General features: G+C 40.6%; 1 protein-coding gene across 3 annotated transcripts in view; it reads right to left on the bottom strand.

The window, feature by feature from the left end:
* Window positions 1-16,223, bottom strand: part of phkb (phosphorylase kinase, beta) — a 123,414-nt gene that overhangs the window by 86,720 nt on the left and 20,471 nt on the right. For all 3 annotated transcript variants that reach the window (XM_060911641.1, XM_060911640.1, XM_060911639.1), the window contains 3 exons: window positions 10,509-10,608; window positions 5,079-5,186; window positions 1,600-1,680 (listed from right to left, as the gene is read on the bottom strand). In XM_060911641.1, the coding sequence (XP_060767624.1) occupies window positions 1,600-1,680; window positions 5,079-5,186; window positions 10,509-10,608 (289 nt within the window). The remainder of the gene's footprint in view (window positions 1-1,599; window positions 1,681-5,078; window positions 5,187-10,508; window positions 10,609-16,223) is intronic.

The raw sequence follows: 16,223 nt of genomic DNA, 5'->3' as shown, positions 1-16,223 counted from the left end.
GGCAGAGAGACAGACAAAAACTGAGAAAGACAGAGAGAGAGAGAGAGAGACAGAGAGAGAGGTGCACAGAGACATGCAGAGAGAGAGACAGAGAGAGAGAGAGAACAAGAGAGAGGTGCAGAGAGAGAGAGAGAGAGGTGCACAGAGAAAGGCAGAGAGACAGACAAAAACTAAGACAGAGAGAGAGAGAGAGAGAGAGAGAGAGAGAGAGAGAGAGAGGTGCACAGAGACATGCAGAGAGAGAGACAGAGAGAGAGAGAGAGAGAACAAGAGAGAGGTGCAGAGAGAGAGAGAGAGAGAGAGAGAGAGAGAGAGAGAGAGAGAGAGGTGCACAGAGAAAGGCAGAGAGACAGACAAAAACTGAGAAAGACAGAGAGAGAGAGGTCCACAGAGACAGGCAGAGAGAGACAAAAAGTGAGAAAGACACAGAGAGAGAGAGAGAGAGAGAGAGAGAGAGAGAGAGAGAGAGAGAGCGAGCGAGCGTACAGAGACAGGCAGAGAGACACGGGGGGGTAGGCAGGTGCAGAGAGACAGACACACACCGATGCAGAGAAACAGACAGACGGAAAGCATGAGAGAGACAATGTATGTGTGTGTGTGTGTGTGTGTGTGTGTGTGTGTGTGTGAGAGAGAGAGAGAGAGAGAGAGAGAGAGAGAGAGACTCTCATTCTGAAAATAACAAGCAGTTAAATTGAAAAAAAAAAAAGTAATAATTAATTATTTTCCAGACCCGGGTTTCACCCGCTGCAGCACGCTGAACAAATCTCAGTTTCAGACACGAATGAAAAACAGGATGAATAAATCTGGGTGATTTTTACGGCGGGCGATAGAGGGAACGAGAGAGAGATTAACGGCTATTACAACTCAACTCACTGACGTGTCCACCTTCACCACCAAACACTGGGCAAAAGAGAGAAAACTGAATCAGCAGGTGACGATTCTGTTCATTTCCCCGGGAGAGAACCGGCAGAAAAACACCAAACAGCATCCTGAACTTCATGCCGGGGTTTAGTTGGTATTTTTTCAGGATGTTCAACATAACTACAGCATGAAATGTAAATAGAAATGGATAAACGGGCCGATGTGCCATTCTAATTAAAAAACAAATTGGCAAACTGCCCTGGGATAAAAGGAATAAAACACTTTACAGCTGTTGCTATAGAAACGAGAACGTGTCAAAGAACGTATTAACGTCAGAGCTGCTGTTACAGGAAATGACTCCTGACCAATCGGAACAGAGATCTCCACTGTGCTGTGGACTGGATTAACTGGGTATTTGTAAACCTTTCTTTAATAATAAATCATTGGGGGTTTCTGCGTCTGATGAAACAGCTGCTCGATGTCTGCGGGGAAGAAGCGGAGAGGACACGAAGCCGACACGTTCTGGCAGCAAATCAGGTTTTTCTGGCATCACTCTCTCTCTCTCTCTCCTCCCTGCTGAGATCTGGTTACCAACGTTACAACACCTAGCAAAAGTGTGTCGGAGTGCGTCAAAGCCAGCGACCACGCCGATGCACGCACGCACGCACGCACGCACGCGGAGCTCCTGCAGCCGGCGACTCGCTCTTTCTGCCATGTTCTCTGTTCAGTATCTCGTACCTCATCAGTGTTGTAGATGATCTGCAGACCGGAGCAAATCATTTCCACCAGATAGAGCAGGAAGAGACACACAGCATCAATCTGGAGGGGAGAGAGAGAGAGAGAGAGAGAGAGAGAGAGAGAGAGAGAGAGAGAGTCACAAGCAGTTCATGTCTTTAAATAATGCAGAGCAATTTATACATTTACAGTTCGAGTCCAAGAGCCAACCGTTAGATCATAATATATAGAGAATAGCAGCAGGATGCATTTATATTACCACCCAGTGATATCACAATTCAACTTCTACAACATGGATCTATTAAAACAAACAAACAAACAAAATAAAAAAAACCCTGATAATCTTTCCTTCGTTTTTATTAAAACAACTTTTTTCAGTAATTCCTTTCCTTTTTTGTAGTTATTTTGTGTTGTGTTTTTTTAAAGTTCATTTCGGTTTTTGTTTCTTCATTTTTTTCAAATCTTTTTATTTTTATTTTTTGTCTTTCTACAGTTTGTTAATTCCTCTTTCTTTCCTTTTGTATTGTCTTTCTTTAGTTTCTTTCTTCCTTCCGTCTTTTTTCTATTCGACAGCCGATTGCATTTTTAATGACTTACTTTTTTCTCCCTTTCTTATTTAGTTACTTTCATCACTTTATTTCTTGTTTGTCTCTTTTGTTTCTCTCATTCGTTTCTTTCTCTTTACTTTTTGTTGCATTTTCCTTCACATTCATAAGTTTCTTCCGTCCTGAGGAAGTTTCGTAGCAGTCTGGCAACAGAGCTGGAAAAGTTACCGGAAAAAAAAAAAAAAAATCATCGTACCATTATTTACTTCTAAAACACCGAGTTAAAAAGTGTTGTCTCTCATAAACAACTTTCCACTGACAGGGATGAGAATGAAAAATATTTAAAAAGTCTGAAAAAACCAGGGCGGGGCCCATGGCCCAGGGGGGCGGGGCCCAGGGGTTCCAGGGGCTCGTGATTTTTGCCTATTTTTTATTTATTTTTTTTTACCCCAAAACCATTAATTTTATCAGCAAAAAGTTGCAATGTATTTGGAAATAAATTCCCCTTCTTGGTGGACTACCAGGTGAAAATGATTAATACGGTACAAGAGACTTGTTTTTAATCAATTCACATTTGAGGATTTCAAAAAATCAATGCACCTTTTAATATAAACGAGCTCTACAGTATTATATTTCTGCATTTTTGCTATTCATGTCTTTGAATACTCTAATCCTTTACAATGAAGTGCAAACCAGAAAAAAGTTCTGTCATATAATTCTCTTAAGCTTTCTTCTGATGTTATCATGGTAGCAGGAGGTCTTGCATATTAAGCAGGCAGCATTCAACATCACTCATCACTTCCCTTTCAACTGCTGTGTGGACTAACGAGGTTTTATCTGGACAGGATGTTGTGTAATGTAATACAGACACCATACGGTCAATTTGAAGATCGAGATGGTGATTTTGAGTTAAAGAACAGGCGTGTACAATGGGCATTACAAATTGGAAAATTTTTTTTAAATCAAAAACTATAAGTTCATCTCGGCCTAAAAAAATGTGGGCAGACGCTCCCGCGCGGCACATGCCAGCAATCCCCCCCATGAAATGAGCAATAAGTAGGAGAGTTATACACGGTATCATACCTAAAATTTTATCAGAAATATAGATATGATACTATGATTCTCCCCAACATGCTACATTAGACAAGCTAACCTCATTTATAAAAAGACACACACTTATATATGACGTGTATTTGATATATATGATGTATATTCATACATTGTTACTTTACGGAAATCTTCAATAAGTTTGGTCTTTTCATGCCAGCCTGTTGTAGACCTATAATGCACATGAACTGACACTCCTCACCTCAACATGTCCTTTACAATCATTTAAGCCACCATGGGCAATGCTGAAACCACTGCTGCAAACAGTACATCGCGCAAAACTGCCATTATTTTCTACCCTTATTAGACAGGGAGATTCTTTTGTGTAATCTGAGCTGAAGTGGGTTTTGTACTTTCGTTTTTTGGGGCGCGCGCTCTCTCTCTGCTATGCCGGTCGGTCCTTGAGAAAAGGGATAAAAGCCCGCCCACACTGAAAGCTGATTGGCTTATTTTGCTGAGTAACCCAATCAGGATGCTCTTTGTCTGGCATGCGCTACATGAACAGGCACACAGGCAGTGTTGCCACATTGGGTGGTTTTAAGTGCATTTTGGTGGGTTTTGAACATATTTTGGGATGGAAAACGTCAGCAATATCTGGCAACACTGCACACAGTCTCCCTCGCGCGCGTACATTCTAAGATGCGTGATGCAGACCTTAAATGTTGCGCACACGCTCTTGCTCGCTTCTATCAACATGCAGGAGACTCCCGGAAGTTCTGGGAGACTTGGGATGTCTGTGTTATAAGGTGACCACAGATCGTTAATCATACCCCTCCCCCACCTGAAAATTTCTCAACGGATTTACATCAATCTCAAAAACGATCATTTTGGTCTGAAAAAGTCGGAAATCCGCCGATCGGCGGAAAATTCTCATCCCTGCACTGATAAAACTTTATTTTGTATTGTTAACAGCCTCACATCTGAAAATCCGTCACAGTGTGAACGACTCAGAGGATCAACAGGTTAAAGGTGAAGAAGTTAAAGGTTAGTTACGACTTTAATTGTCGAAAACGGAACAAACTCCAGACAGAGGTGAATTTTTCATGTTAAGTTTAACCTTGGTGTAGCACGAGAAAGAAAAGACGATGGCTGCGAGATCCAACTTTAAATCTAGTGAAGAAATGAACGAAGTTAACAAGCGCCACTGAAACGCAATTGCGGGAGACTATTACAATTTAATTACACTGATAAAATACAAATTCACTGAAATAAAATGTAATTATTAGAACAAAACACCGGCGCAATTACTTTCCATCTCTGGACTATAAGCCAGCACAAATGCTTCAGTCTCATTGTGAAGATGTAATAAGGTTACGGCCCACAGCGAAGCTCTTTATATCATCTCTATTCTTCTGCCGGGTTTCTTCATATTGTATTTTAAAAAGAAACACATCTTGCGCCTTTCATACTCATACAGGGTGTGAAATATTCAACATACGATGAAATATTGAACAAATGAGAATGAAAATCACGTCAGTGTGATGCTGATGTCCATGTAATGTTCTGGATGTCCTTCAAGCTTGGATTCTTAACATTCTCTCTCTCGACACTGGAGTTTTGTAATGCATAAAAATCCATAAAAACTTCCTGCCTGCCGGTTTCCCCCCTAATTCACTCGGGTCTCGATCTAATCTATAAAACATAATGAGACAGAGGGTCTCAAGGTGAGTCATTACCATCGCACTTGCGCTGTGACCTTTCCTCTAATCACTCTCTGTGTAAACGCTCAGAGCAAAGCCACGCTCAGGAGGTAAAGCAGGAGGTAATTGATGGTGTGATGAATGTAAGGATGTGAGTGATGAGTATAGAGGGAAAGAGCAACTACGGTACCTGCAGATGGCTGTACTGTTTATAGGAGAGGATCTCATCTCCTGTATGAACGTCAAACATGGAGTGGAGACACGTGTACGGGCTCGGGTTCTGCTTAAACTTCTCCACCTGAGAGAGAGAGAGAGAGACAGACAGACAGACAGACAGACAGACAGTCCATCAGATACACGCCTCACCACTTTATCTGTTTTATTCATAATCAAATGCAACCTAAGAGCAGGAGTTCCAAAGTTGTCGTCATCATCCCAAACTCCATGTCCCACAGTCCTGATCGTGTCATCTTCCCAAACACATCACTGTCCTAACCACGTCTTCTTTCTCCATACATCATCGACCCTTAAAGGCGTCACGCAGTGGCGATAAAAGTCGCATTATTCTGCACCAGAATGCTTTCGAGATTCGAAATAAATTGACCGTCGATTTTCCAAAAGCTTCCCGCGGTTGTAATCAGTCCTTATTTGGTCATGCCCATCACTTGAAATTTCCCGCGTTCGCAGCGCCCCCTCTCGGTCAATGGAACAGCTGCGTGACGTCATACCAGTAACCACTCGGTGCAGTTGCAACGGCGGACACACCAGAAAATAGGAGCGATGCTGAGGAAATTAGCTTTGATTTTACCGATACAGAAGAAGAAAATGGCCCACAAGTAGAGATTTTGACAGCTGAATGTCCTGGTGGTATCCAGCCTTACAGATTTGAACCCGAGCGCTCATCTTCAGAAGAAAATGAGGACAGTTCTGACGACGACAGAAACGAAGACGAGAATGAAGTAGACCGGCGACTTGAAGACTTGTTTTGGTTGGTTTCTCTGACTAAATCACTACTTGTGTGTATTTTTAAAGACCATTTTCACTTGAATTAGAATGCTGTGTGATTAATCTATGATTGTGTGTAATACTGATAGCTGTAGGGGGTGAAAGTATAGCTAGAAAGATTGAATTCTAGCAACTTGACAGCTTGCGATCTCGCGGAATGCAGTGGGCCTTCTGATACAGTAGACCCCTCGATATTCCAGTTTTCATCATTTTCCTTTTATTGCGGTTGATTTTAACTTGATATTCAGTATGTTATAGGCTGGGAGTATTGAGCTTTGTATTGTATTGTTTAGTAAACGTACAATCGTCAGTAATAAGTGATTATTAGTTAAAGGCAGCTCTGTGGCATAAATCTTTCAATTAATCTTCTGTCATCCATTTGCTAAAATTATGTGCCACATGTGTTATCAAGACAACACTTCATGTGACAAAGAAAGATATGACAAATACATAAATGTATGAAAATCATTTTGTACAATTAATGATTGATACATAGAAACACTTAAAACATGTGTTTTAAAAAAATATTTTTTTTCTATCAATACCTAGCCATGACCTTGAAATCAGATCCATTGATAACAACAGTCACAAATAGTGTTCAGTGTTCGTTGTTACAGCCAAACACAACACACCGATTAGGCATTTTGTATCACAGAATATTAATACATCATTTCAGAGTGTTTTGAGTGTTCAAAACTATCCACAAACTGAATAAATCCACAAAATCCGCAATGTAAACAACTCTGGTAAACGCACGCTATAGAGAAAACATGCGACAGGCCAGCATCACCCGAGAGAGGTTACTGGTATGACGTCACACATAAGTTGACCTAGTTAACGGCTGGCTGCCTAAATTTGGCTGTGCGCATCAACTTTAAATGCTTGTAGCGGGCGCATCGTGACACTGAGATCGCGGGAAACCGAGGGGCTTGAATAACCCACCAAACCCGACATTTTGACACATGATATAGCCTGATTGCTGAAATTACCGCACGACGCCTTTAAGCCTAGGTCACAACCGGACGTATGATTTTTTGGCCGTACGATTTTTGCCATTTCCCAAATCGCTGTGTTTTTTTTGTTCGTGGAGAAAGACGCACATTGGCCGTAAGTTTGTCTTGCAACCTGAAAAAAACGTAAGCGCCCGTAGAGATTGTTTGACATGACAAAGAACCTCTGCGGCCGGTCTGCGGCTCGGAAATCAGCACGTCACATGTGCGCCGTCCGTGCGTTTCTTGCGTTTTTTGCACGTAGACCGACTGTAGCAGCACGTACGGCCGGTTGTGACCGAGGCATTACACACAGTCACCCACAACATATCAATGTCTTCCCAAACGCATCATCATCATCATCATCATCTCAAACGAGTCGGTCCCAAATGTGCCATCATCCAGAAAGCTTCAGTTGACTTCTCTTACTATTCATTACCTTTTTTTCCCCCTTACTAGTTTACTTATCTGACCTGAACCAGAGTTTTGATTCAACTTTTCCAAAATAATAAAAGATAGTAGGCAATAATGTGCAACCGCCCTCCCTTCCTATTCCCTTTCCCCTCCCGGATCGATTACTTTCATCACCACGGAATTCAAAACCTTTAGAATTTTTTCCCTATTCTTTTCCTCCCTTTTAATTGTTTTCCCCAGGTAATCTGTTAAATTCTCGTTGCTTTGTCACTTTATCTATTCTTTACGTCCCCAAAAAGAAGTCGCCCTACTGGGAAGAGGGGGATTTAAAAAAAACAAACACAACCCACGTCTTCATCCCAAATTCATCATCGTTGTCTCGTCGTCCCACACACAACATGGCCCCTGCGCCAGGATCACGTCTCTTCCCAAACGCTTTACCAATGTGGTCGCTGTCCGAACCACACCTTCATTCTACATGCAGTCGTCCAAAACGTCTTGTCGAAGGAGTCTTTGCCCCAAGTGTCCCCATCCAAAACGTGTGACTCTACACGCATCATCAACCCCAAGACAGACATACTGTACCAAACACATCGTTGACGCAAATGCATCAGACAAAACGAAACATATTATAGAGCTAAACCCATTCCTGCTGTCCTAAACGCATCGTCATCATCAATCCTTGCATGAAGTCATCCAAAATGTATCGTCATCTTCAACACATCAACGCCGTCGTCAACCAAAACGCATTACAGTTCTAAAAATATCATGGTCATCCTAAACACAGTTATTTTAAAATCACATCGGTGGTCTACATGCGACGTGGGCACTCAACGTCAATCATCAACCCTCACACAGTCGTCCCAACCACGCTGCCTCTATAAATACATCACGGTCCCAAACTCATCGCTACCTTCAGCCTAGGTCACAACCGGATGTATGATTTTTTGGCCGTGCGATTTTGGCCGTTTCCCAAATCGCTGCGTTTTTTTTGTTCGTGGAGAAAGACGCACGTTGGCCGTAAGTTTGTCTTGCAACCTGAAAAAAACGTAAGCGCCCGTAGAGTTTGTTTGACATGACAAAGAACCTCTGTGGCCGGTCTACGGCTCGAAAATCAGCACGTCACACGCACGCCCTCCGTGCGTTTCTTGCGTTTTTTGCACGTAGACCGGCTGTAGCAGCACGTACGGCCGGTTGTGACCGAGGCTTTAACCACAGCTCCATCCCAGATACATCATCGTCCTACCAAACACATCTTCATCCCAAAACATCATCAGACTCCACACATCATCACTGTCAGTTTAAATAAACAGTGTGAAGTGCCATCCTGGAGCAGATGACAGGATACACACAGAAAACAAATGACACTCAGGAGCCAAAAAACAACAAAAACAACCTTAATTGCTGACATTATCACCGAAAAAATGGTTCATTAAGTGGACTGAGTGTGTTAAGTGCTGTATAATAAACGTGCTTATTCTTCCTACTAAATAAATATCGAACCCTCCTGATTTCCATTTGCTCATATCGAGTGTGTTGATGCACTTGTGTGAGATGCATAATTTATACCTGGATGGACCGACTGTGCAAACTGTCAAGGCAGAGATTTGGCTGCATTATATTAATAAACACCGATGATATCTTGTTTGAGAAATAATTTGATCAGACGATATTAACGGAACGCTGCTGTGGTCTTTCCAGACTGTTCCCTCGGACAGAAACCCGACAGAGAATCCCGTCCTGCTCCATCACAGCTGCACGGAGAGTTACAGCCAACGTGTTCCGTCTCAGCTGGTATTCCGGACTCCTACAGACGTCTCACCAGGAGTCATTTCTGTTCCCGGTTCTTTCAGCGATCGAGACGGTCCTGAACAAGAAGTTGCACGTTCTGCAGGTCTGCCACCTCACGGTTTAATCATTAAAGAAAGCAATCTGTAAAGACGAGTTCTGACATCGTGTTTAGGAATCTCTCAGCAGGAAGAACATGCCTACGAGCACAAAAAGCAGATTCAGCCTCTGCGTGATTGGTCTCCGTGAAGGCGTGGGCGATTCTTTGAAAGTCATCATAATGATGATGACATTAAAATGACCTTCACCCGTACTGTTCTAAGATTCTCGTTTTAATGAGATTCTGCGCTGTATAAGACTGCGTGTGTGTAAATGCTCTTCCATTTAAATGCCAAGTGGAAGTGTTCAGCTGGAGGTGTGTGATTTTAAAGGGCGAGTTCAGTTTCTCTTTCTGCTGTTGTATCCACCTGCAGCTCGGATGCACTGATGATTAGCGGTGTTAGCAGCGTTGGTGTTAGCGGTACACTGAAAGTTGCCATGTTTTGGGTGAATGGAGGAGACAGACACTAATGGAGCACCTTGCTGTGCAATTAACTGCTTAAACGATGTGCTCTGATTAAGACATGATAAAGCTCTCCCCTGAATTAGGGGTCAGGAGGAAATGAAATGAAACAATATCCAAGATGTGATTACACCCAGCCCTGTGTGTGTGTGTGTGTGTGTGTGTGTGGTCACTGCCTGAGGATCACCGATGCTCGAGAAGCGCTATATGTCTGGCATTAGCAGCTCTCTGTAATATACATACACATAAAGATCATGACAGGATCTGACCTGCGGGACAACAGCCTTAAACCCAAACCGTAAATGAAATCTCGTGTTCTTTCTAACAGCAGAGAACACGGTAAAGCGTTGACCTGATTTCTGATGGCTTTTGCGACCGTACGATGTTCGTACGTACAACGACTGTGCGCCACCACAGGGAACCACACTGCAAGGCAACACACTGTATCTCAAACACTTGACCACCAGACAACGAAATTTGTATCTTAATTTACATAAAACAGATGGGTTTTTAAATCCAGCACTTATTTTTCATTTGCTTTTTAAAAAAATAAATAAATAATAATTGTGGGGTTATTTACGAACACATTTTACACTCATTGGGAGTTCTGCTTTTAGGCACTGCAGAAATATATCGACTAAATAAACTGCATGTCCTATGAATCGATGCTCGCATTCATAAACAGCGAATTCATCACAGAGAAAACAGTCAACACAAACAATAACGTCCTCTTCACTCGTCTCGACCTGCTGCGCAACTTCACTCGTAGTGTTTTGTTGAAGTTTATTAATTTTATTGCACTTCTCATTTCCTCTGGAGGGCCCTTAAACATCATTCATCTCTTTCACACACACACACACACCTTGTCAGCCTGGCGCATGTAGCAGTAGAGAATTCCCCGCATGCATTTAATGGCCGAATGCTCAAGCTCGTGTGTACGGCCCATATCATCGTCGATGCGTCTGTAAAACACACACAAGTAATAAAACATTACACTTTATACACACGCACATGTATACACACTCATGGCCAAAAGTACGTGGACACCTGAGTATTGCCATCCCAACGCAGAATCATGGACATTAATCCTGACTTGTTGCCCCTTTTATATGAGAGCGAGAGAGCACAAGAGACAGACACAGAGAGATACACTACCGTTCAAAAGTTTGGGGTCACCCAGACAATTTTGTGTTTTCCATGAAAAGTCACACTTTTATTTCCCACCATAAGTTGTAAAATGAATAGAAAATATAGTCGAGACATTTTTCTGGCCATTTTGAGCATTTAATCGACCCCACAAATGTGATGCTCCAGAAACTCAATCTGCTCAAAGGAAGGTCAGTTTTATAGCTTCTCTAAAGAGCTCAACTGTTTTCAGCTGTGCTAACATGATTGTACAAGGGTTTTCTAATCCTCCATTAGCCTTCTGAGGCAATGAGCAAACACATTGTACCATTAGAACACTGGAGTGAGAGTTGCTGGAAATGGGCCTCTATACACCTATGGAGATATTGCACCAAAAACCAGACATTTGCAGCTAGAATAGTCATTTACCACATTAGCAATGTATAGAGTGGATTTCTGATTAGTTTAAAGTGATCTGCATTGAAAAGAACAGTGCTTTTCTTTCAAAAATAAGGACATTTCAAAGTGACCCCAAACTTTTGAACAGTAGTGTAGAAGGAGGAGAAACAGACAGATCAAGAGACTGTGTGTGTGTGTATAAATAAAATAAAATAAAAGAGAGAGAAGACCTAGTCCAGAAATTTTAAGCAGATCTGTGTTTCCATCAGCTTCTTTATTTAAGATTGATTTAAATTCCTTCCATTTCCATTGAAATTTTCTTAAACATAAAATTTGCAGAAACACAGGGACAGAAACCAAACTACAGTCTCACTGAAGAGCTGGTTCCCCCGCCACCATGTTCAATATCAGCGTTTTATCATACACCCGGTGTGTAATTGTCCTGACGTGTGAAGCAAGGGATTTAATTCACATCGAAAAATACCCCACGCTCCGCTCAGCCAGGTGTTTACACATCTGCTCTGGCAAATTACGACCATTCAAAACAAGCGCCGGACGATCAGCCAGTTACGTTACGCCTGTTTAGCTATTTATATAACCGCGAACCACACATTATTCTCTTCGACACACCGCAAGAACATTTTAATCCTGTGCTTTCAATCTGGGGTTACTGTGGAAGAGCGAAGAACATAATTCCCGTCTGTCAGAGTACAGTTTTACTGACCACGCTGTGAAACGCAGAAATAAAATTATATACCAATGACAATCAAGAAGAGGAAATTAATTACTGAATTATCATCACTGTTGTTGCTGCCTGCCACACAATTATATTTTTGAGTAAACCTGTTATAGGCTTGAAATAATCATTTTTTTTTTAAAATCATTATCATGATTTTAAAAAAATCATGATAATGATTTAAAAAAAATATTCATTTTGTCAAATAAAAATTGACAAGAGCTCTATAATATAAATACAAAAATATCTCACATTTATGCATTCGTTTATTTACTTTAAAATGAGTTTATTTATTATTTAAATGTAAAAAAGAAAATCCAAAGAAACCGTCTGACAGTCAGACAAGAATAGCTATCTATCTTTATTTATTTGGTTTTACATGTACAGTGTGTGTGTGTTATTATATATACACTGCAAAAAATAAAAATCTTAGGAAGTTTGTCTATTTTCAAGTCAAAACATCTCGCCACCCTTATTATAAGACATAATTGCCCAACAAGCAAAACCTCATTTAGCTAGAAAGGCTAGTTTTTAGACAGTTCATCTTGAAAATCTTGTCTAGACAAAATGTCTTGAAAAAGTCTTATTTGGAGCACCTTTGAAAATAAAAAGTTTTTTTTTAAAACAAGTACCGGTAAGTACATTTTGGACATTTGTCAAATGCGGTTCATCTTGTTTCAAGAAAAAAAAAAAGTATGCTTGTTTTGGGAATAAATGAACTTTACTGAAATCTTTGAATCTTTCATTACAATTCATCTCCACCTTACAGATCCTAAGTTTACTGCGACTGTTTTCTCAGTCATTCAGAGTGAGCTCCTTCCAGATGCTCTACAGACTCGAGACCAGACAAGTGCCTTCAAAAAGGCTATGAGTGAGTGGAGGGCGGTTTAGTGACGTCTTTTTGGAATGCTCTGAGTTAAGTTCAGTGGTTTTTTTTGTTTGGTTTTTTTGTGCCTGATCTTGTAAACCCCTCGTACACATGAATAGTCAGTGCCCCCAAAATGCACTGTTGCTTTGGCGTTGTGTAAGCACTGTAAGTCAAAATGCGTAGACTTTTTTTTTTTATTTTTTAGGTGCCTGAGGTCCTGGGGAAGTGGAATCTTAAAGTGCCATTCCACCATTGGATGTATTCTTTGGCATAAAATACAATATATTTTAAGACAACATGACTAGACAGAGAAATCTTTTAGCTTCAAAATGATATATCAAACATCATTTTTTGACAACGACAAGTATATTAATTTTGCGACCAAAGTCACCTACCCTTTTAATTTCCGCGCGGTAGTGAAACGTGATGTCATCGGCAGGTTCCCCTTCTTGTGTACCACGTGTCGGTCTATTTTTAGACCAGGAAACCCCCAAAGTGAGAGAGTCATTTCTCCTCGTATATGGTGGCCAAAAAAAATTGCGAAAAATTGAGTTAATCTTTCAGTTAGCTAGATTTATTGGTATTATTTTTATCGCGTTCTATCCGCCATTGCTGATAATATGTGCCACGTCACACGTCACATGGTACACAAGAAGGGGAACCTGCCTATGACATCACGTGCGGAAATTAAAAGGGTAGGTGACTTTGGTCGCAAAATTAATATACTTGTCGTTGTCAAAAAATTATGTTTGATATATCATTTTGAAGCAAAAAGATTTCTCTATCTAGTGATACCATTTATACATGTTGTCAAAATATATTGTATTTTATGCCAAAGAATACATCCAATGGTGGAATGGCACTTTACGAGATGTTTTAATGTTTGAATGTTGAAATGGGAAAAAAAAAAAAACTTGTTGCAATGCTACACGTGTCATCAACTTGATTCAAGATAGTCTCTGGTCTCATATCTAGAGGATTTTACTAATTACAGGTCACAAAAGGAGAATCTTTTAAGCTAGCAATGCTTAGTTGGAGAATTTAACAATTCTGATATTAGTATATTTATCTTAAATTCAGTTTTTACTGCTAAGACTTTGTCATGAATTTAAGTGGAATACCCTTAAAATGAAATAAATAAAAATGACTTGAATGGCTAAATGTAAGAATAGTGGGGCAGCATAGCTAACCTATTGTGCATTTTGTGATACAAGCACCAAATTTGGCACAAATGTACATTGACATATGGCGAACATTTTCAGATATTGAGCCACTCGGAATTCTCTCTTCATGTCCGCCATATTGGAATTCAAAATGGCCGCCATTTGAAATCTACATTTGCGCTTATCTGACCTAAACTTCACTTCCCTGTTGTTTCCATTCTGTGGACTGTTACATGAAGAATAGATATTTTTATATTCCAATTAAATTTAAGGTAATACTAGCACTGTGTTTGCCATCCAGACTGGTCCTATTGCAAGAGGATAGTGATGACCACATCAGTGGATTTTATACTTTTCCTCATTAAATAATATTTGGTGCAGGTGATGACCTAATCAATACCTCATTAAGTAAAATGAGATGTGTTGGAATCCCAGCACAGACACTGGAATGAAATGGCTGCCGTACACAGAGATGCTGATTTAAGAAAAGATTTAAGTGGTCTCTTATTTCTTTTTTTTTCCAGAGCTGTATGTCACAAAATAGCCCATATTATTGAGAAATGGATTGATCAGTATAGTTTGCAAAATTATTTACAAATAAAAAAATTAATTTGTCAAGTATTCACCCTCCATTGGTGTAAAACCCCTAAATTAGTTATGGTTAAATCAGCTGAAAGTTTCCAGAAACTATGAGGTGATTTCCATTCTAAAGACAGTGATTTGATTGTAGAAAGCTCCAGGGTTTATTAGAGAGCATACTTAAGCAAACAGCATCATGAAAACCAATAACCTATGAAAACACATGCAGGACAAGGTTCTGAAAAAGTGTCAATTAGGGTTTGGTTATTAAAAAAATATCCCAAACTTGGAGCACCCACAGAGCAATATTAAATCCATCATTTTAAAAAAAGGAAAGAATTTGGTACAATCATGAGAAAGTCATCCACCAAAAGTCTGTGACTGAGTAAGTAACCAAGAGGCAGAGGACGGAATAGATGCTCATTCTTGTTCATCAGCATTATCTAGTTGTTCCAGTTAAACTTTCAGGAACACACACCTTCTCCTGCTTGACAATGCAGTCACCTTCACCCTTCCATCCATCCATTATCTGTAGCCACTTATCCTCTCCAACAGGGTCACAGGCGAGCTGGAGCCTATCCCAGCTGACTACAGGTGAAAGGCGGGGTACACCCTGGACAAGTCGCCAGGTCATCACAGGGCTGACACATAGACACAGACAACCATTCACACTCACATTCACACCTACGCTCAATTTAGAGTCACCAGTTCACCTAACCTGCATGTCTTTGGACTGTGGGGGAAACCGGAGCACCCGGAGGAAACCCATGTAGACATGAGGAGAACATGCAAACTCCGCACAGAAAGGCCCTCGTCGGCCGCTGGGCTCGAACCCAGGACCTTCTTGCTGTGAGGTGACAGTGATAACCACTACACCACCGTGCTGCCCGTCACCTTCACCTACTTTAGGATAATTAGCCTATTGCTTAACTGTTGGAACTCCTTTGGGTTTCATATCAAACCTAGAACAACACAGAATCTAATCAATAACTCAAACTTGTCAAAACAATTTTTACTTCACAGACTTTGAGTAAAATGTTGTCTTGTCAAAAATACATGATGATGAATATTCATCTCTCATGAATTAAGTGGAGTACTGTAATAAAGTATGTCATTTTGAAAAATGGATACCAGCAAATATTGTCATGTACTATAAAAATATTTGACCCAGAGGTAATCGCACATGTAGAATTCAAGTGGCGGCCATTTTGAAATCCAATATGTTGGCTAATTTATAAAGATACACAATGCAGATTGTAACCATCGGATTCCTTTCCTCCCAAAACATACATTTGGACACCAGAATCGAGTCAATAGCAGCATTAGACCCAAAGATAATCGAGAATGTAGATTTCAAACAACGGCCATTTTGAAATCCAATATGGCGGCTCATTGGTACAAAATATGCGATGCAGATTGTTACCATTGGATTCCTTGCCCCCCAAAACATACATTTAGACACCAGAATCGAGTCAATAGCAGCATTAGACCCAAAGATAATCGAAAATGTAGATTTCAAATGGCGGCCATTTTGAATTCCAATATGGCGGACATGAAGGGAGAATTCCGAGTGGCTCAATATCTGAAAATGTTCGCCACATATCAATGTACATTTGTGCCAAATTTGATGCTTGTATCACAAAATGCACAATCCTTTTGAATATTCGAGCTAAACCGCCCCACTAGAAGTACCATCTTGTTATAAGA

Source organism: Neoarius graeffei, chromosome 27 (assembly GCF_027579695.1).
Source record: "Neoarius graeffei isolate fNeoGra1 chromosome 27, fNeoGra1.pri, whole genome shotgun sequence".
NCBI classification, from domain to species: Eukaryota; Metazoa; Chordata; class Actinopteri; order Siluriformes; family Ariidae; genus Neoarius; species Neoarius graeffei.
The sequence above is the reverse complement of the archived record's forward strand: the minus strand, read 5'-3'. Positions and strand labels throughout refer to the sequence as shown.